The sequence below is a fragment of the Arachis ipaensis genome, chromosome B10 (assembly GCF_059453495.1).
Source record: "Arachis ipaensis isolate K30076 ecotype BB chromosome B10, ASM5945349v1, whole genome shotgun sequence".
NCBI classification, from domain to species: domain Eukaryota; kingdom Viridiplantae; phylum Streptophyta; class Magnoliopsida; order Fabales; family Fabaceae; genus Arachis; species Arachis ipaensis.
This window is the reverse complement of record NC_142435.1, coordinates 17,983,196-18,005,397: the sequence shown is the minus strand read 5'-3', so window position 1 is coordinate 18,005,397 and position 22,202 is coordinate 17,983,196. Positions and strand designations below refer to the sequence as shown.

At 32.5% G+C, this 22,202-nt stretch overlaps 2 protein-coding genes across 2 annotated transcripts; both read right to left on the bottom strand.

The window, feature by feature from the left end:
- Positions 1-3,875: 3,875 nt before the first annotated feature.
- Positions 3,876-4,534, bottom strand: LOC148579294 (protein MIZU-KUSSEI 1-like). The gene has a single exon (XM_088507153.1). It carries the CDS (start codon positions 4,532-4,534, stop codon positions 3,878-3,880), a length of 657 nt encoding a protein of 218 aa, XP_088363279.1. The 3' UTR covers positions 3,876-3,877.
- Positions 4,535-13,386: 8,852 nt separating this feature from the next.
- On the bottom strand, positions 13,387-18,524 carry LOC148579293 (uncharacterized). Its single transcript, XM_088489408.1, has 4 exons — positions 18,473-18,524; positions 18,308-18,419; positions 18,083-18,201; positions 13,387-13,802 (listed from the first exon to the last, which is right to left on the bottom strand). The coding sequence occupies exons 1-4, from the start codon at positions 18,522-18,524 to the stop codon at positions 13,387-13,389; spliced, it is 699 nt and encodes a 232-aa protein (XP_088345534.1).
- Between the last annotated feature and the right edge of the window lie 3,678 nt (positions 18,525-22,202).

The following is a 22,202-nucleotide window of genomic DNA, read 5'->3' as shown; positions in this document are numbered from 1 at the left end:
TATAAGTTATGAGTATTTTTAAAAATATTTAAAAAAAAGTTTCAAAGTTTTCTTATAGTTATCAAAATTAATATTAAATATATTAAGTAGAAGCTTTAGGTGGTTGACACTTTTTTTCTTATTTGATCTTACTTTTAAGGATGTTGTTCTAGTGTAGAACAGGCAAAATATCTACACACGATAAAATAAGTAAATGACATATATTTACGGCAGGAGATAATGGTTATTGTTCCATGAAGATGACATCATGACATGCAACAGAAATAGATTAAGAAGGTAATTTTTTGTAGCATGATGAGAGTGTTAGCTAGATGATTGAAGTTGTTAATGAGAAAATTTTTTCTAACCATTAATAATTATTTTTTCTAACTGTCGCTTTGACCCATTATTGACTAACATAGCATTCTTATGTGGCCGTTAACTGGCCTACGTGGCTGTTAACCGGCCTACATGACCGTTAAAGAGACACATGTCATGTTCAGGACAATTTGGTCCCTGATTAACGTGGACAAAAACAGTGTTGTTTCTACTTAGCACAAACAATATTTTGGAAGGATATATTCATTCTTAATAAAAGGCTCTAGAAGAAAACCACTCTGTCTGGTAATGTATTTTTAGGGATCTATTTGTATTATAAATTAGTTTTTGAAGACCTATGTGTCCTATAAATTATCTCACTTTCATTTACTATTGTGTGGTTCAAATAGACTGAAATACCTAAACTACCTAATGTAGCACAAAATGTTAGCAGCTACACTATTGTCGTTCGGTGGTGTATTAAAAAAGGAAAACACCCTAAGTGTAAGTACAAGACATACGCAATAATTTAAATGTCTCGCTTGGAGGACAACTTCAATAGATTGTCCATCGATTGTCCCTATTTTAAGGTATTGCAAAGCTTTGCTTTATTTATGTAGTGTGGTTGTGAAAAATGTTCTTAACTGATACTGGTGGTATTGGTGTATTTGTTGCTGTAATGCAAGAAAAATAACCATATTGTGATTTTTTTTGTATACAGTTTTATGCGATTTTTAATTATGTGATGGATGCTGCAATTAATGGGGGTGCAGTGACTTCTTTGCATACATGTGTGGATGAAGAGGCTAATATGGTTGCTTCAAAGATAGATATTGGTGAAGAATTTGGTAAAGAATTTGGTGGTGGTATGAATAATGGTCTAGAGAACAGAGTTAAGTAATTGAAAAAACTATTATTACATAACAACGGTCACAATAGAATTGTCAACAGAATTAAGCAATTAATGTTGTTTACCTTGTGCATTTTGAAATTGACTAGCTACATTTTGAAATTACAAATTTGTAAGCATTATTACAATATTACTATAGCACATAATAGAACTAATAGACAATTTTATAATTTAATATCACTCATAATTGTAACACTTTCATGGCTCTCCAAATCAACACCCATGTTCTCATTATGAGCATTGATAGTTGTAACATTTTGTGTTATATTTGATGGTCTAAGTACTTCGGTCTATATGAACAACATAATAGAACATAAAAGTGAGACATCTTATAGGATACATCTTATAGGATAGATAGGTCCTTTAAAAAGTAATTTATAAGATAGATAGGTCTCCTACAAATAAAATACATTATAAGGAAGAGTAGTTCTCTGAGCCTTTTTTTGGGACGAATCTATCTTTCCAAAACGACGTTGTTTGTGCTAAATGAAAATGACGTCGTTTTGGCCACGTTGATCAAGAATCAAATAGTCCAAAATGTGACATGTGTCACTTTAACGGCCTCATAAGACCGTTAATGGCCACATATGAATGCTCTATTAATCGTTAACGAATCAAATTGACTCGGTGACATATTTGACTAATGGCATATAAAATTGGGGAGTTCAGACCTACTAACGAAACTCAAAAACTTAAACGCGTAACAAACTCGTTGTTCTCCTAGCCCGCAACAGCGACAGCTTCAATCGCGACTCGCAACAACCGCAACACGACCCTACGTTGCCAAAACCTCAGAATTTCTAGCCAAACATAACAGAAAACTAATTTTCAACGGTTTTGAAACAAAAACGCTTACCATAACCAAGGAGAAACGACCACACCGAACGGCAGTGGCTCAAGCAAAGGTTCCGATGGCCACAAAACCGTTCCCGGTGGCCAGAGGTGCAGCGGCCATGGCGACAGCAGCAGCGGAGCTCCAACTGCGGCGGAAACTCCTCCTTCTTACCCGTTCCGTTCTCTCTCTCTCCCCAGGCTTCTCCGACAATAGCGGCGAGAAAAATGGCAACACGGGCTTCCTCCAACTGCAGTGACGATGCATGCAGTTTGGCGGAGATGTTGCGACGTCCTCCACCACAGCAGCGGCTCCCTTCTCGCGTGGCTTCAACGACGGTGACCAAGACCAACGCGACAAAATTGACAGCAGTGGCGGCGTCTTCTCCCTCTCCTCCCTCACGCGGCGGTTCGGGCTAGATAGAAGGCAAAACGACAATGGCAAAGCACGAGCGCGGCGATGAGGATCCCCCAGCAGCGGCTCTCACTTCATTTATTCCGCGTGTATATTGGGCTTGGAGGCGGTGAGACAATGAAGATTAAGGTTTTGTGTGTGTGTTTTTGAAATTAGGGTTAGGGTTTGATTTGGGAATTAGGATTTTGTGTATGAAATTGAGGATTTTGGGTAGTTTAGTAATTTTAATAAAATTAGGGTAATAGAGTAATTGAAAACTAAATTTTAATCGAATAATAATATCTATAAAATACTATTTAATTATCAATTTACAAATTTATTTTCAAATAAATACTCTAATTTAATAACTAGAGATAATTAAATTAATTTCTTTTAAATCATAAAATAAAATTCAAAATCTAATTATTCAAATTAAAGTGGATAAAATTCTCATTATTTTTTAATCGCTAAAATTTTAAATCAATAATAAGAAAGACTCAATTAATATAAAAATTTCTGAAAATATATTCTCGAATAAATAAAATAAATCATTAATAAGTTATTAATTAATTTTCAAAAAAAAATCTAGGTCTTACATAAGACGTAGCAAGACAAAATATATGGAATGTAAGTTCGACCGCCAAAGGAAAATCCTAATACAGAAGTGAAAATTGGAGAAAACATCCAATGAAAAGTTAAAATAAGAAACGAAGATATAAGAGAGAGTTGGAGTAACACTGTAAAAAAGATGGTAGAATCGCGTCTCAGGTGGTTTGGACATTTGAGAAGAAGATCCACAGCGCACCCAGTCAGGAGGGTGGATAAGATGGAAGATGGATAAGAGGCAAAAGGCAAAAGAAGACCTAGGAAGACCATCTATGAGGTGATCAAACGAGATCTATATGTAAACGGTCTCTTTGTAAACATGATACATGATAAAGTTCAATAACGTCTTTTGATTCATGTAGTCGACTCCACTAGTAGGATAAGATTTTGTTGTTGTTGTGTAAAAGAGAATGCGAAAACTTTTAAGTAATCATTTTTAGTATCCATTTTGGCATTCTCAAAATGTGAAGATAGGAGAGAAGATTTGGTTTGTTTTCGCAGTTTCTACAAGTGAAAATGGAAGAAAATGTCTAATACAATTGTGACCTCCAAATGTGAAAATGGCTTAAATTTTAAATTTTTTTTCTTATTTTTGCAGCTATAAATAACGAAAATTCAATATATCATGTTTGCATCTTATGAAAATACAACTAAATATACAAATTTTATTTAAATTGGTAAATATTTAATTTTTTATTTAAATAATAAAAAACCCAGCCAGCAGGGTAAAAATAAAGTCGTTAAATAATACACAAAAGATAAAGCCATGCCATGCACGCGCGATGCAAATTGCAGGCACAGCTCAAAAAAAAAAAAAAAAAAAAGGCGATGGAAGATGATCATGTGGGTGAGCGAAAAAAGAAGATACTTAGCTCCTGTCCAATGCACCCCTCTGGATCAATCAAATGAAAAGATTCAGAATTTGAAGTTCCACGAACCCTTTGAAACGATGCTCTTAGATACATAAGCTCATTATCTTGTTCATTATTTATAACGCCAGTTCCAACTGAAACAGAACGCATCAACCTTAACGCTTCCATATCAGAATTCAACGGTCTTCGATTAACGGCGTAACCAACTTTCCTTCCATTGCAATACATCGTCCAAAGCGGCGTCGAAAACAGATTCTTGTTATAACTGCAACTACTCTCAAGAACTATTCTCAGCGTTCCTCCTCGCATTTCCTTCGCCAAGATCGTCGTTGGAACCGCCAATTCAAGAAGGAGAATCGGTTCCGATGAGTTCGACTTCGATTGGATGCAGAAACTTACCTTCCCCTTCCGGTAACCGAAAATTGTGCCTGTGATGTTGCTCATGATTTTCTTGTGCTCAAACTTTTCTTCTTTTTGTTCAATGCAGTTACATGTTGGGATAAGGAGTGCCACCAGGTAACGTAGGAGCCTCCATGATCGAACTTGTTTGTGGCAATCCACTGTGGTCACGCCATTGTTCATGCTTCTGCTACTCGTAGTAGTAGCACCTATTGAGAAGGCCATCTATTTTTTTCGTTCCTTTTTCTTAATTTCTTTCTGTGTTGGGGAGTGTGTATATATATAGTGTGGAATCCAAATCATTTAATTCATAAAGTGGTTTTATACAATAAGTAATTCTAGGTAGATAGCTTCTTATATAACTAAACTTTTGAGGGTTTTTTTTTTCCCTCTTTTTCTTCTTTTTCCATTCTCTCTAAATATAATTTTTTAGAGAAATATTAGTGTGACATTTAGCTATTAACTTAATTTTTTTAGTCTAGTTCAATTAATCTAGTAATTCAACAACATACTTTATCTCATATTTTAAAACATTGATAATTAATTGATTACAAAAAATAATAAATTATCATAGTCCTTTGACATTTTACTTCTTCTTTTTTTCTTGTCTTCATATTTTATTATTTATACAAAATATCCGTATTTTTATTAAAGATATTTCTGTAATTTTTTGTTAAAAACGTTTTCTATTTCTTATAAAAAATTTATGTATTTCTTTCATAAAATTTGTGTTTCAGTTATTAAAAAGTAAAAAATCAATAATTTTTTAAAGAAAATTTCTAGAAGGAAACATTTTTAGGAAAATAAAGAGAAAGTTAGTCTAAATATTGAGGAGTGCTAGGGGCCAGCAACTTTTGTGTTTTGTAACTATCAATTGGTCATCAATAATCTTTTTAATAGTGTGAGATTATATCCAATGGTAAGAGATCACTCACTTTTCTTTTGATGGTTAAGTGATGGCCACAAAACAAAAAAATTGCTGGCCCCGAGATTTTTCCTTAAATATAAGATATAATCACCTAATATATTTTTTAATCTGGTTGAAATTTGATGAAAAAAACATTTGTTCACCTTCCTGTCTCAATTATGAGGTAGATTGTGAGGTTCTAGTAGCTAACCAGCCATTAATGCATGGTTAGTGTCAAGATTCATCATAGGAATCTCTTTTGTGACATAATTCTGGATTAAGTGGATGAAGGCTACTCAACTTTTAAAGAGTGAAAAAAAAAAAAAACTAATAAGAAGTATATATAGATATAATCAGAAGATCCGAATATATATTATGGAGAAATGAATAATTCATAGATTAAAATGGAGTTTGAATATTGAAGTGAGAGTAAATTAAACACACTAAAATTTAAAATTGTAATAAAATTAAATGTTAGTACAAATTGTATCAATTTTTTTTTTACTTCTTGACGTAGTATGAATCCCCAAGCTGATAAAACAAATGATTTAGAAATTAGACGAATTAACATGCAATATAATTTAAAGGTTAAAAATAATAGAATTTGAATATTGGCATTGTGAGAATAGACACACTAAAAGTTAAAACCTAAAAATTTTAAAAATTAGATGTCAGCACACATTATATATATGTACTAATAATCTTTTCTATCACATTTTTTATTTATTCTGAAACAAAAATACTATATATAATATATACTAAAATCAGCTATTATATATTTATGTATAAATATATATTTTTAATTTATTTTTAATCTGTATTTTATATTTTAAAATATATTTTATATTAATAATTAATTTTTGTAACTGATTTGACTGCTCTCAGCATAATTAATCCTAAAAAATATTAATAGATATCCAGCTTGATAATGATGAAACTCTAGATCCTATGGTGAGCCCCATTCTTTTACTCTCCTAATATGGAGCTTGAAACTTTAATTTTGTCATTTGACTAAAGAAGAGTTAGTTATTGAAAAAATATCTTTCCAATTCATACAAAAGAGCTTTTAATATGTTTATACTTAACATGTCTAAAATGATTTTGTGGTTGGTTTTGTCATTGTTACGATATGTGATGGAATATTTAGGCTATTTGATGATTGTGTGATTAGACTTTGGTTTTGCTTAATTTTTAGTGCAGTATAAAATCTTTAAAAAAAAAAAAAAAAACTATTGCCTTAGGCTGCGTTTGTTTTTTAAGAACAGGACAGGACAAGACACTGAAAACAAGACAAGACAAGACACTGATGGACAGAGACACAAAATTTTGTGTTCTTGTATTTTGTTTGATGATAAACTAGAACAAATTATAAAAATTTAATTTATTCTCATTTTTTTCATTCAAAAAATTTGAAATGAAAAATATAACAATAAAAAATATAATTATAAAAAATTAACAAGAATAATGAAAGAAAAAATAAAAAATAAGTTGTGTCCCTTGTTAGTGTCTCCGTGTCCTTCCTGTCAGGATGGACACAAAATACATTAATTCAGTGTCTTTGGACACATTATCTCTGTTCATATCTCCTCTACCAAACACGATTTTGTGTTGAGAGAAAACATTACCTATTTAATATTACAACCAACATTTAACATAACAATATATATATATATATATATATATATATATATATATATATATATATATAATTTTTAAAAAAAATATATTTAAAATTCAATTAAAAAATATTAAAAAATTAAACACAATAAAATATTATTTTGAGTGAATTTTATACTGAGTTTATTTAATAATAAATTATAATATTACTCGTTTGGAGTTTACTATAGCAATGATATATTAAGCAAAAACTAAAGCACCCATAAAGAGTAATTAAAGAGTACATCTTAGGCATATTAATTATGGACAAACTAAAAGACATGATGGTCCTCGATTACAGTTTGTCTGTTCCACAGAAATCTAATACTGATTAGCTTGAAGTGATGCTTACCAACTAAAATGTTTTACTCTAAATAAATGCAACCTCATCTCTCTGGATTCTGACACTAGCCACCAATGCAATAATGTTCCTTTTTATTTTCCCTTGCTTTTCTATATGTGGATTTTTCCTCTTTTTCTCTTTAATCATTATTATTATTTTTGGGGTTCTTTTCGTTTGTGGGTACTACGCAAGTTCCTTAAGCACGCACGATCATAATTATATATTATTTATATCCTAATAATTAGGGTATGCTAATTATATCTCACTGATTAACCTTGTTTTTGTAATTTGAGGGCAGAAATTTGAGATGTGGAGATTTCCGTACCACTATATAATAATTAACATGCCAATCCACCATCAGCTAATCATTAGGTATTAGATTTTGGAACCATAAAACTCCAAATATACAACTGTCTAACAACTACAAAAAATATACTCTCTTTTTTGCACACGCAAAATATATTATACTATTATAGTACATATTATTCCATAATCTTTTTACACTTTTCTTTCCCTCTCAATTATTATAAGAAATGAAATGATCGTGGGGCTTAAAAGTGTAGTAGATCGACAAACTATACCACTATATGTTTTATTCATGTTTCAAACATTTCTTTTTAATTTTTATAGCTACAAATTTAACACATATACATTATTTTCTTATACATTCATAATAAAAATACGAGTAAATTATTATCTATACGTTCAAAAAATGAAGCTAGTTTTGTGTATATGCGAAATATAAATAAACTATATATTATCTCTACCAAAAAAAATTCATAACGTTGATAAATCTATTCACGAATAAAATTAATTTATAGATATTTTTGTCATCACTCCAATATTATTTTTTGTGAGTATAAAAATAATTTTTATCTATTCACGAATAAATTTATTAGTATTCTAAACTTTTATAAATAAAAAATTAATTTATTCCAAAACTAAATTCTACTAGTTTTATTCCAAATATATTCATTGTTCATAATTGTCACTAATAAGTATGTCCAAACATAATTATTTATTAATAAACATATTTAATTTAGACACAAAATGAGTTTAATATATCTAAAAAAGTAGGAATTATTTTTAGTCCTAATTAATAAGTAATATATAAAGTGAATATGAGTAGAGATAATATATTGAAGTTGTGTGTCGACAAGAATTTAATTCTGAATTGTTGATGTCTTTGTTTTTCATAATAGCATGTGAGAGGAACTTTGTTATTTTGGGTCCAAGCGTGGTATGTGGAAGCCAAAATGAGATTTGTTTGTTCTAGCTTTATAGCCTGGTTTCTCCACTATTGTCTTCCGCTTTCTCTTCTCAAATCTCATGCGTCCCTATTACTTAAAAAACGACATGAGCAATTAGTCATTCTTCTTTTTTTTCCTTTCTAAAATCACTTTTTCCCCTTATTTTAGATGCAAGGGACCCATATTGTATTTTTGTGTTCCCCTATTTTAAACTTTTATGTTTATATCTTAAGTGATAAAATTATTGTAGTTTAAACGTATATTTCTTTCACAGATTTTTGTTTATAATATTTTTAAAAATAAATTCTTCTTATTTTGATTATATTTAACATAATTGCTATATCTCTTAATATCATATAACATGATTACCATGTAGTTGCTTAATATTATTCTTATATACTAAATGACATTATTAAGAGGACAAAAAGTATAACTAAAAATAAAACCAATTTTAAAGGAAAAATTGTTATAAATAATTTTTACACTAAAAAAATTTCAGTCCGCTCTATATATCATTTTTTTATTTATTAAATTGCAGTTGTAAAGGTTCATTTTTGCTATTTATTTTTCTTAAATTTTAAATGTATTTATTTATTTTTTACAGTATCACTCAATTTAAAAGATTAAGGACTAATCTATTTCAGATTTGAGTTCCATTAGCTAATGAATTATTGCATATATAAAAAGAAATTCAAATTTTTCACACTTGTTTAAACGGCCAAATGAGCTAATGATTCATCAACCAATTTAAATTGGTTCTTAAACCCTAAATTATAGAGACAAAAAATATATAAAATATATTCATTTATAATCATAAGAAACTAAAATCTAATATATATATCAGAAAAAAGAAAATATTGATTTGTTTGATAGCATGGGGCACCCATGTTCCGCACTTTTTGGTAAGAGCCATAGACTTTTTGGCACTTTATATTGCAAATTACTCCATAGCTTGAGTAGCATAGCTTTTATGCAGTCAATTCATGAGCATGTGGACGAGACAAAACAATGTGTGCCGAATCACTCTGCCTCCATTTCATGCTGCACCTTTCTTCCTTTTAGTTGGACACTTGTTGCTCAGTGTAACATCTTAGGCTCTTTTTAATTTGTTCCAGAAAATATTTTTTATTTTTATTTTAACACTCTTTGTTTAAAAGATTGTGGAAAAAAATAAAATTAAATCCAATGAATCTAATTTTATTCTCATTATTGTTATTGTTTTTACTTTTTAAGATTGAGTATGTAATGCTAGAAAATTAATACTATAATGGTCAATTTCGATCAATATTATAGCAGATTGTTAAATAAGTCCAGTACGAAACTTACTAAAATGAGCTTTTGTTGAGTTTGTATTTTGATAGTTTATTTTAGTTTACTTCAGATGTTTGTTGTTATTAAGAATTTTGGATTTTTTTTTCTTGTATTGATTGTTGGCTGTATAATATGATTTTCTCTTTTAAATTTATCAGTTTATTTATTTTGTACTCTTAGGATACATATTAAAATTAATTTTTTTTATTAAAAATTTAAATTTTCAATGTATTTATTTTGTATTTATTAAATAAAAATATTTAAAATTTCTTACTAATAATAAACTTATTATGTGTCCTTAGAATACATCTTAGGACACATGTTAGCTAAATTCTAAATTTATAACCTTATCTTGTACGTTTTTTAATTTTGATATTGGGTTTATAGTAGTGTTTTTTAACAATGTGTAAAACTTGGTGTGTATTTTTTTCATACAGAGATCACAAATCTGACCATCCGATTTGTGAAGTTATCTTTTTTAAAATTTTTAAAACACAAAACTGATTTTCCAAATTGTGAACTTTCACAAAACTAATCCTTACTTTAATTTTTTAAAATTTTTGAAACACAAAACCAATCCCCCAATTTGTTAACTTTCACAAAATCGACCATTCAATTTGTAAATTCTTGAAATTTAAAATCAGCTCCCCTCAAATCAGACCATCAGTTTTTTTCTTCCCCCAATTTAGTGCCTCTGATTTGTGTTTTGAAATTTAAAAAAAAAAAAATCGGCTCCATATTTATTAGAAACACATGAATTCTCTATAACTATAAACAACACAACCAGAAAATCCATATCAAAAAATGAGCCTATCTTGTAATACGGTTTGTTTAGCCTGTAAAAGAAAAGGAAGAAAAAAAAACTTATCACAATTTTCAAGATAAACTTGCTTTTCTAGCTGGTTGGTGTTTTGGGAGGACAAGTACAGTTATGCAGAATAGTCCCAACCACAAGCGACATGAAACATTACAGCTTACAAGATTGGGGTCATAAATGGGAAATATGAAATATCTCTCAAATCATAAGGTCTACTTACTCTCCCATATATAACCTTATTAATAATTTGGAATCTTTTTAGCAATTACGAGCTGTACTCGCTGCTCAATTTTTCAATCTTAATTACAAGCTGATATGAGAAATGATTTGTTGTTATTAGTAGTATTGAGTTGGCAATTTGTATATATGTAATGCATTATGTGTCCATCCTAAAATCGATTCACAAGAAGCCCTACGTGTGTGTGACGTGCATTTTGACACCTTTTTTTAACGATAATAATTGATTTCACTAAACAAAGACACAAGATTGCAGAATAGAAGCAAGCAAGTTGGAAACTTATGTGTAATTCAGTTGACATAGATTAATACAATCCCTTTCAGACTCAAATTATTATTATTATTATTATTATTATTATTATTATTATTTGTGAAGAGAATAAACTAGACAATCTCTAATCTTTAAGTATTATACAGGGTAAAAAACACAAATAAACCAATGGAAGATAGTTATTACATGAATAAGTCAAATTGAAGATTGATTCACGAATGAGCCAAAGTATACTTATATGTAATTCGAACCTATTTGGTTCGAATTCCAATTGCATATAAATCGAACCTATTTGGTTCGAACTAGACATACATAATTCGAACCTAATTGGTTCGAACTACACACGAATTAGACTATCACATAATTCGAACCTAATTGGTTCGAATTACTAAAGAATAAGTGTGAATATGTTACGTGCATGGGATTGTAATTGAAATAAAACAAATTTAAAATGTTGTAATTTAAAATGTTGTATAACTGAAAATTGGAATTAAATTAAAAATACACTTTATATATGCAACTTGAGGATTATTTAATTTTATTCTTAAATTTTATTTTATTTAACTTTATTTAATTTTAATTTTATTTTATTAAGATTTAATTTTCTTTAATTAAATTGAAATAAGGATAAAATTAACACAAAATAAAATGTTGAAAGTAAATCTAAACGAAATAAAATTTAACATTAAAAAATTAAGACAATTAAAGATATAAAGTATATTTTTCTCTTACAAAATTTATAAACCAATTATTAAAAAAAAGTTAAAAAGGATGTGATTTTAGAAACATTTTTTAACAATGCAGAAAATTAAAACTAAACAGAGACTAATATATTTAAAAAAAAAAAGCCTAATTTTTTATTACAATAAGTGATAAGTAAAGTACAAGTTATATTAGAAATCAGAAGAGTACACTAACTATAATTTAAAGAAGTTTAGAATTGATGTTAAAGATATTTTTTATAAATTTTATATAATAAATAATTTTTTCGTATATATTACACCATTTTAAATTTGTTCTATTTCAATGAATATATAATTTATTACAAACATTTTTTAATGTCAATAAAAAATTTGATTTTTATCTTTTACGTGTATATTTCTTTAGTTCATCGCTGTTTCTAGAGATTATATAGTTAAATATTGAAATTAAATTAAAAATACACTTTATATATGCAATTTGAAGATTATTTTAATTTTATTCTTAAATTTTATTTTATTTAACTTTATTTAATTTTAATTTTATTTTATTAGGATTTAATGTTCTTTAATTAAATTGAAGTAAGGATAAAATTAACACAAAATAAAATATAAAAGTAAATTGAAACGAAATGAAATTTAAGATTAAAAAACTAAGACAATTAAAGATATAAAGTATATTTTTTTCTTAAAAAATTTGTAATTAAATTATTAAAAAAAATAAAAAAGATTTAATTTTAGAAGCATTTTTTAACGAGGCATACAATTAAACCCAAGCAGATACTAATATATTAAAAAAAACTTATTTTTTTACAATAAATAATAAGTAAAATATAAGTAATCTTAGAAATTAAAAGAGTACATTAATTATAATTTAAAAAAGTTTAGAATTAATTTTAAAGATATTTTTTATAAACTTTATATAATAAATAATTTTTCTGTATATGTTACAACATTTTAAATTTGTTTCATTTCAATTACAATCCCATGCACGTAACATATTCACACTTATTCCTTAGTAATTCGAATCAATTAGGTTCGAATTATGTGATAGCCCAATTCGTGTGTAATTCGAACCAATTAAGTTTGAATTATGTATGTCTAGTTCGAACCAAATAGATTCGATTTATATGCAATTGGAGTTCGAACCAAATAGGTTCGAATTACATATAAATATGCTTTAACTCATTCATGAATCAATCTTCAATTTAGTTTATTCATGTAATAACTATCCTCAGTTGGTTTATTTGTGTTTTTTACCCTATTATATGTTACAACAGTCACGCACACTTCATACTAGACACCCAACACTAAAAGTTTCTATCTACTATTGATCTCCAACTCGGGTGCACAAATTGCAAAGCAAAGATAATTGTTATTAGACAAAGGCAAATTTGTGTAAAGTCTTGTGGCTTAATTGGGCTGATATTATGTTTGTGGGCTTGAAGTCCCACTTGGTGGCCTACTAGAGTTTATGTTTCAATGGATTTGGATTACAGAACAAAATAAAAGTCCAAACAAAATGATGGATTTAGATTCCCTTCAACCAGAAACTATATTGTTATCAAAGTAGTCGGCAGATAGAACTTAAACCAAAGCCGCATAACCAAAAAAAAAAAAAAACCAAAGCCGCGAATTGAAAAATTGACCGTTAGCTTTCTTTCCGTACAATTTCTGCTCGTTCACCTTATTACCTAATCTCATGATTGATTTAGGGAGGCCGGAACATACTCCGGTCGACCACCAACCAATGGAACAAGAACAAGACCTCCTCCAACGCAGTGTGAAAAAGGTCAGACAAGGTAACGAAGGTTTCACTAGAACTACTGTCCTCATCCCTCGGGTAGAAAACTGGATACAGGAGGAGACAGAACAAGCAAGGAAAACATATGCAAGCATGGTCAGGGGCTCATCCAGAGTAGGCAAAGCTGACCCCCAAGAAGATGATCTTTTGGAAGATGAAGACAATAGAATGGACAGCAAGGAGAAAGAAGCCCCAACACCTGCAAAAGACAAGTCAAATGAGAATCAGAACAACATAGAGAAGTCATATATCACATTTCAAGATATGGAAGAAGGACTATTTAACATCGTCATAAGTGAAAAGGTTGAAAGAGAACTATGGAAGTCATAGTGGAGATCACTGATTGTTAAACTACTAGGAAGAAAGATAAGTTATGCTATCATGAAAAGAAGGCTTGAGATCATGTGGGGCAGATTTGGAGGTATTGATGTTATTGACTTGGGAAACGATTTCTACCTCATCAAGTTTTATGCTCAAGAAGACCTCGACCACACTCTTCTTGACGGACCATGAAAAATATATGATCACTATCTAGTAGTCAGGCTCTATGAACCAAACTTCAACCCACTCTTAACTTTTATAGACAAGATAACAGCATGGATCAGACTTCCTGGTTTGCCCAAAGAACTGTATAATGATAAAATTTTGAAAAAGATAGGGGATCTGATTTGCAAGACATGCAAAGTTGACTATAACACTTCCAATCTATGCAGGGGTAAGTTTGCTAGATTATGTGTGGAAGTTGATCTAACCAAACCACTCTTGGGAGTATACATGATCAATGGTAAACTTTATCAGATTGAATACGAAGGAATACATCAGATATGCTTCCTGTGTGAGAAAATAGACCATGAGCAAAAATAATGCACCCTAGAAAAAGAGATAGACTCAGAGAGAGGGCAGCACATACAGGTGAGAGACAAGAACCATAAAGAAACAAGCATGCAGCAAGCTAAAGGGCAAAACACTCATGGAATGGATGCAAAGGAAGAGGAAGCAAGAAGAAAAGAGAAGGGCAAAGAAACAATACAACACACCAGCAACAACTTTGGTCCATAGATGATTGTCCAAAAACAAAGAAGATCTAGGAGAGAGCCAAAAAAAGGAAGGAAACAAAAACAGTGAAGGCACAAGCAAAGCAGCAGAAAAGGAGAAGAAAAATGAAAATTCATCCAGATTCAAGGTGCTAGAAGTAGAGGAGACCCAGTAAGAAGAGGAAGAACTACAACAAAGGGAGGAAGAAAGAGACACTAACAAGCAAACTACACACAAAGCAGCCCCACAGAAAAACAAGGGGAAAAACCAAATGCAACAGAACCAAGAAAAACTAAAGGAAAACAACAACAATGGGACTCTCACTCAAAACTTACCTAAACAAATAGCACAGAGCAAAGGGAAAGCAATAGAATCATATAAAGAAATTAAGATTACACAAGGAAAGACCTCCAGCCACAACCAAGAAGGACCAGTAGAGGAAACACACAGAGAAAACTGAAATGAGACAAATGATGACACACAAAGCACTGAACTAGAGGAGATACAATGGACAGAATTAAATCAAAATTTTATAGAAGAAGGGAGACCTCCAGATCCAGAAAAAGCAGATCGTACCCAGGAGGATAGCATGGAGACAGCGATGCAAAAAGAGATTGAAAACCTAATAGAAGGTGTGGACTTCGAAACACCAACTATTAGTGAGCCCAAAGACAATAAAGCTGTAGACATGCAACTACAATAAACATTCCGTGAATATGTTTATCCTATCCTGGAACGTTAGAGGGGCGGCTAATAGCGCTTTTAGACGCACTCTCAAAGAGTTACTTAAACAATACAAGGCTGAAATAGTTGTGCTCATGAAAACCAAAATAAGTGGAGATAACGCTAGAAATGCCATTAGAAACTTGGGATTCAATCACTTCATTATAGAAGAAGCACAGGGTTTCGCTGGGAGTATATGGATTTGTTGGAACAATGACAACTTGAAGATAACTAAACTAGAATCTCACTCTCAATACATTCACACCAAAATTGAGGCTCCGTACAAGGAGGAGTGTTATCTTACTGCTGTTTATACGAGCCCTCCAGCTCAGAATCGCAAATCCTTTTGGCCCCTCCTCCAAAATATTGCAAATAGATTAGACAATGCGTGGTTGCTCACGGGGGACTTTAATGAGATCAAGGATCCAACCGAAAAGAAAGGAGGGGGTGATACAAATAACAGAGCTTGTAGAAAATTTAAGGAATGAATTAATCACTGTGGTTTTATTGACCTCAGTTTTGTTGGGACACGATTCACATGGAGAGGACCAAAGCGTGAAGGACAAGACAGAGTGCTAAAAAGACTTGATAGAGTGCTGGCCAATTCAAAGTGGAACTTAACCTATCAGAATGCTACGGTTCAGGTCCTTCCTAGGATTAATTCGGACCACCACCCCTTGCTCATATCAGATGAAGGAGAAAGCAGTAGAAGAGGAGATAGACCGTTCAGATTCGAACTTATGTGGTCTACCCACCCAGATTATGAGAACATCATGCAGCAACACTGGGACGAGGAAATGTCACTCCCGAGTAGCCTGAACAATATTCGGGAGGGGCTAATAAAATGGAATAAAGAAGTCTTTGGTAATATATTTAGAAAGAAAAGAAGAATCTTGAATAGACTGGCAGGAATTTAGAGGCACCATTCCTACAGAAACAACCCCTTCTTGGAACAACTTGAATCCTCCTTTCAAACGAAGATGAATGAGATACTCGATAAGGAGGAAATATTTTGGCTTCAAAAGTCCAGAGAACAGTGGTTCACAGAAGGAGATAGAAATACAAAATTTTATCACAACAAGACTATTATCAGAAGAAGAAAAAAAAATCCTGAAACTAAGAGACCAACAGGGACATTGGATTGAGGAGGAAACACAATTGAAAAAGCACATTGAAGAATACTTCATAAAGCTCTACAAAGAAGAGGTAAATATTGTTCCTTTTGATTTAACTAACATATCACTACCTAAAATGGAACCATCTACCTACAGGATCTTGGAAACTACCCCTACAGATCAGGAAATCAAGAATGCACTTCAAAGTATAAGTTTCCTAAAAGCACTAGGAGAAGATGGTTTTTTAGCTATATTCTATAAAAACAATTGGAGCCTACTACGAAAGAAGACGTGTGAACACATCAGAAGCTACTGAAACAACCCGGACCTAATCAAAGAATCCAATTTTACTTTGTTGGTCTTCATTCCAAAAAATCAGCATCCAGAATTCATATCTCAATTTAGACCGATAGCTCTCTGCAACGTTCAGTACAAGATCCTCACCAAGATCATAGTTCAAAGATTAAAACCAATACTAAATTATAGGATCTCACCCCACCAATCCAGCTTCATTCCGGGAAGAAACATACAAGACAACATAATGATAGCTAAAGAGATTATGCACTCGATGAGAAAGATGAGAGGAAAAAAAGGCTATATAGCAATTAAAATTGACTTTGAAAAGGCTTATGATAGAATCAACTGGGACTTCATCAACCGAAGACTACTGGAATTTAATCTGCCAACAAAATTGATAAACATCATCATGAATGGAGTAAGATCAGTGAGCTACAAGGTTCTTTGGAATGAAAACAAGCTACGTAGCTTCTCCCTTACTAGGGGAGTTCGACAAGGAGATCCAATTTTGTCCTATCTTTTTGTGATATGTATGGATAAACTATCCCAATACATAGAACAAGAAGTAGGAAAAGGAAATTGGAATCCCATTAGAGTGGGAAGAGACAGACCAGAAGTTTCACATTTGATGTTTGGAAATGATTTGTTACTTTTTACGGAGGCTTTCCCCCATCAAATCAGTAATATTAAGGAGATTCTGAGACTCTTTCATCAGGCAGCAGGTATAAAGGTCAACCAAGCTAAATCATCTATAGTGTTCTCAAAAAATGTCACAGCCCAAACAAAGAATGAAATTCTGAGAAGATCCGAGTTCAAGGAAAGCAATGCCCTAGGACGTTACCTTGGAGCACTCATAAACAACAACAGAAGAGAAAAAGATAATTTCAAAACAATCATTGACAGAGTTTAAAACAAGTTAAAGGGTTGGAAAAGCAAATGCCTATCCCTAGCTGGTAGAATTACTCTTGCGCAATCTGCCATAAGCCCAAGCGTCAATTTTGAGATGCAACATGGAAGAATCCCAAGGGGTGTATGCCTAGAAATTGAAAAACTACAAAGAGACTTCATCTGGAGTGATAATGAGAATCAAAGAAGGTTGCACCATATCAACTGAAAGACACTATGTGCTCCTAAACATGATGGAGGCCTTGGTCTAAGAAAACTAAAATCAATGAATGACGCCTTCCTATTGAAAATCCTATGGCAACTCAGAGAAAGACCTAACACTCTCTGCTCAAAGTCATATCTTATAAATATTGCAACGGTAATATTCATACAGCCCAACCAGTAGCAAGAAGCTCAGACTCACCTCTTTGGAAGGAATTGGTCAAATTATGGCCAACATACAAGGAGAATACCATTTGCATTATAGGAAATGGCTTGTCTACAAATTTTTGGCTTGATCCTTGGGTCGAAGGGACTGCAAACCTGTTAAGTGAAACAATGCAGAATATTACTGATCTTGAAAGCACTATATGGGAATGGACAGACAATGAAGAAAACTGGGATAATAACAAACTGAGGAGATTTCTACCTGAAGAAGTTGTACACAAGATAATAGCCACCCTCCCACCTGCAGAAGAATATGGAGATGACAGAATAGGTTAGAGACACACCGAGGATGAAAATTTCATGGTGGGAGCAACCTTCAAAGCTTTGGAAAATTGGTCAAAACCAAAACAGAACACCTGGAGCAAACTATGGAAATGGGAAGGCCCACAAAAGGCCAAGACTTTCATGTGGCAAGTCATGCACGGCAGAATCCTTACCAACCAGAGAAAAGCTAGGATGTTTGGGGGATTGGAGAGCTGCTAGATCTGCAATGGGCAAATTGAAGACATTGTTCATGTTCTTCGTAATTGTCCGAAAGTGTCCAGAGCTTGGATGAACCTAATAAAACTAGAAAATGCTCAGATTTTCTTCAGAACCAACAACCTTCAGGAATGGATTCACATAAACTTCAACAACAACCTGGGAGTAAACCAAAATATGAACTAGATAGATATGTTCAATATTGCTTATTGGAGCTTCTGAAGATGGCGAAATCGGGAGGTGCGTGAGACTGGTTACCAAAGACCGCCGAAAACACACATGGAAATCTTGAAAAGAGTAGAGACATGCCGAGAAGCTTTCAAGAAGAGAAGAAGAATAATGCAAGCTCATCGAAGAGAAGAAATAGCCATTAGATGGAACCCTCCCCCTATTGATTGGATTACCTTGAATTTGGATGGGGCCATAGAAAGGGGAACGGGGAGAGCAGGTTGTGGTGGACTGATGCACCACTATTTCGTGGTACATTTTATGCTAAATTGAGTGAATTTTATCCATTATTCTCACACCTATGTATATAAATTGCATATTTTACATTCTCCTTTCTAATTTTGTGCTTTGGTTGAAAACATGCTTCTTTCCTTTAATTTGCTAATTTTAATCCCCTCTTATTACCATTCGATGCCGTGATATGTTTGCTGAGTGTTTTCAGGGTTTATAGGATAGGAATGGCTTAGAGGATGGAAAAGAAGCATGCAGAAGTGGAAGGAACGCAAGAAAATAAAGTTTTGAGAAACTAACAGCGACGCGTACGCGTGACGTGCGCCATGTGCAGAAATTGCAGAAGACGATGGGGGCGATTTCTGGGCTCCTTTTGGCCCAGTTCCAAGCCCGAAAAATACAGATTAGAGGCTGTAGAGTGGGGGAATCATTCATTCATTGACACAACTTTCATTCACATAATTTTAGGTTTTAGATGTAGTTTTCTAGAGAGAAAGGCTCTCTCCTCTCTCTAGGTTTTAGGATTCTTAGGTTTAGCTATTTTCAATTTTAGATTTCTACTATTTCAATTTAGTTTCTCTTCTACTCTTATTTGTTCTAGCATTTTAGTTTATCTATTTTCCTTGTTGATTACTTTATATTGCCACTTTAGTTTATGAATTCTCATGTTAGATTTGATTCTCTATTTAATGCAATTTGAGGTATTTCATATTTATGATTGCTTTCTTAAATTTATATTATTGATACTTGCAATTGTTTGTTTGGAATTTATTATTTCTTATCGCTTTTCTATGTTTTTATGTTGTGCCTTCCAAGTGTTTGATAAAATGCTTGGGAGGGTTTTAAGTTAGATTTTTATACTCTTAGCTTGAATTGAGTAATTGGAGACTCTTGAGTTATCAAACTCCCTTGTTGATTGATAATTGAAAGTTACTAGTTGATTTGGATCCCTCTAAAGCTAGTCTTTCCTTAGAAGTTGACTAGGACTTGAGGAATCAAATTGATTTATCCACTTGACTTTCCTTCATAGTCAAAGGTTAACTAAGTAGGAGCGATGGACAATTCTCATCACAATTGATAAGGATAACTAGGATAGGACTTCTAATTTTCATACCTTGCCAAGAGTTTTCTTAGTTATTAATTTAATTTCTTGCCATTTTATTTTCTTGTTCCTTATTCAAAACCCCAAAAAGATACAATCTTATAACCAATAATAACTACACCTCCCTGCAATTCCTTGAGAGACGACCCGAGGTTTAAATACTTCGGTTATTACTTTTATTGGGGTTTGTTACTTGTGACAAACAAATTTTTGTATGAAAGGATTATTGTTGGTTTAGAAACTATACTTACAACGGGAATTTATTGTGAATTCTTTACTAGCAAAAATCCGTTCATCAAAAATGGTGCCGTTGCCGGGAAATTGCAAACGTGTGCCTTATTATTGGTTATTGTGAATATTGTGAATAATTTTGCTTTTTCGTTTCTTTGTTAGTTGTTTCTAGTTTTAGGAGTTTATTCTCATTAGTTTATTATTAGTTTTTGTTTTTACTTTCTTTTGTTACTATGAATTCTCACCACTTTGGCTATGAGTTTGGTTCAAATTATGTTGTAGGGAGTGGAAGCTATAATGAGAACACGCATCAAGGTTGGGACAATCAAAGATGGGAGGAGTCACAAGAATTTGATCAACCCTCTTGGCAACAACCCCCTCCAATGCACTATGACCAACAACTATACTATGATGCATACCAAGACAATAGCTATGGTGGACCTACTCGTGACAATCAACAACCTCCACCAACTTACTATGAGCAAGAGTCATTCCAAGATACGTACCAAGACAATGGATATGGTGGACCCCCTTGAAGTTACTAACAAGCCCCACCATATGCCTATGGACCCCTCCTCAACGTAGCCTTGAACCGCCATACTCACAAGCCCCCTACTACCAAACACCCTCATATGATTCTAACCCTTATCCACCATACCAACCACCTTATGCGCCATATGAACCATATATAGAACCACCCCAATTCCAACCCAATTACTTCCAAGAACCACCACCTCCATATACACCATGTCCATATCCATCAATCCAAGAGTCATATAATCCTAATTATGTTATCCAAGCGGAACAAGAGTCCAGGGATCGTCTCAAGGAAACACTGGATCGATTTGAAGCAATCCTTCATCAATTGGAGCAAGTGGGAAACCAGAAAGCACACGAAGCTCTCCTGGCTAAAGAATCTCAACTTGAGAACAAGGGATTGAAGTGTGTTGTACAACAAGTAGAAAAGATGGAAAGTGTTGAACCGCCACATCCTTGTTATGATGAACCACCCTCCTATCATGAACCTTTCCTCCCAAATAATGAACCTTCATATCCACCCCAATCTTCAATGCATGACACTCTGAGTGTTCTTCTTCAAGGGCAAAGAGAGATGCAAAGGACGACACAAGAGTTTATAGCTACCTTGACCGAGGTAGTAGGTAATTTAGCCTCTCTGTGTTTTGATACTCAAAGTACTCCCATGGCTACATGTGGAGAATCAATAGAAGAGCGTAGCATGAAGGAGACACTAGAAACTCCGGTGAAAAGTGTGAAATGTGGCTTTGTATTGGAACAAGTGGAGGAAGCTGTAATAGTTGAAGAGGAAGAAGTGGTTGAAGACTTAGGAGATGCCAAACCTCTATGGGAATCCAGAGTTGTAGAGTATTCCTCCAAGAAGCTTGAAATTAATGTCAAGGAGGCTAGTGTACAACCTCCAAGGCATGTCATGGTTGAAGACTTGGAGGAGGATAATCATAAGATGGATTCAATAATTGATAAGTTTTTACCTACAATTGAACCCTCTCCCAGTGAACTAGAGGAAGAGGTTAATATTGCAGAAGCTTGTCAAGAGGTGGAGATCATCAAAGAGGAGCCTAAGAGAGTCAAGCATACATTAGCAAGGCCGCCACTGGAGATACCTCCCCCCAAGCCATTACCATCCAACACAACATTCAAGTGGGTAAAATTCTTATTCTTAAACTCTACCTTCCCATTTGAATATGATCTGCTTGAAACGGATGGACAACTTAGAGCTATCTGCGGTTTTAAGAGTAAAAGGGAGATGGTTAGTGGTTGGCAACACCATCCTAGGTTTGTTATGGTT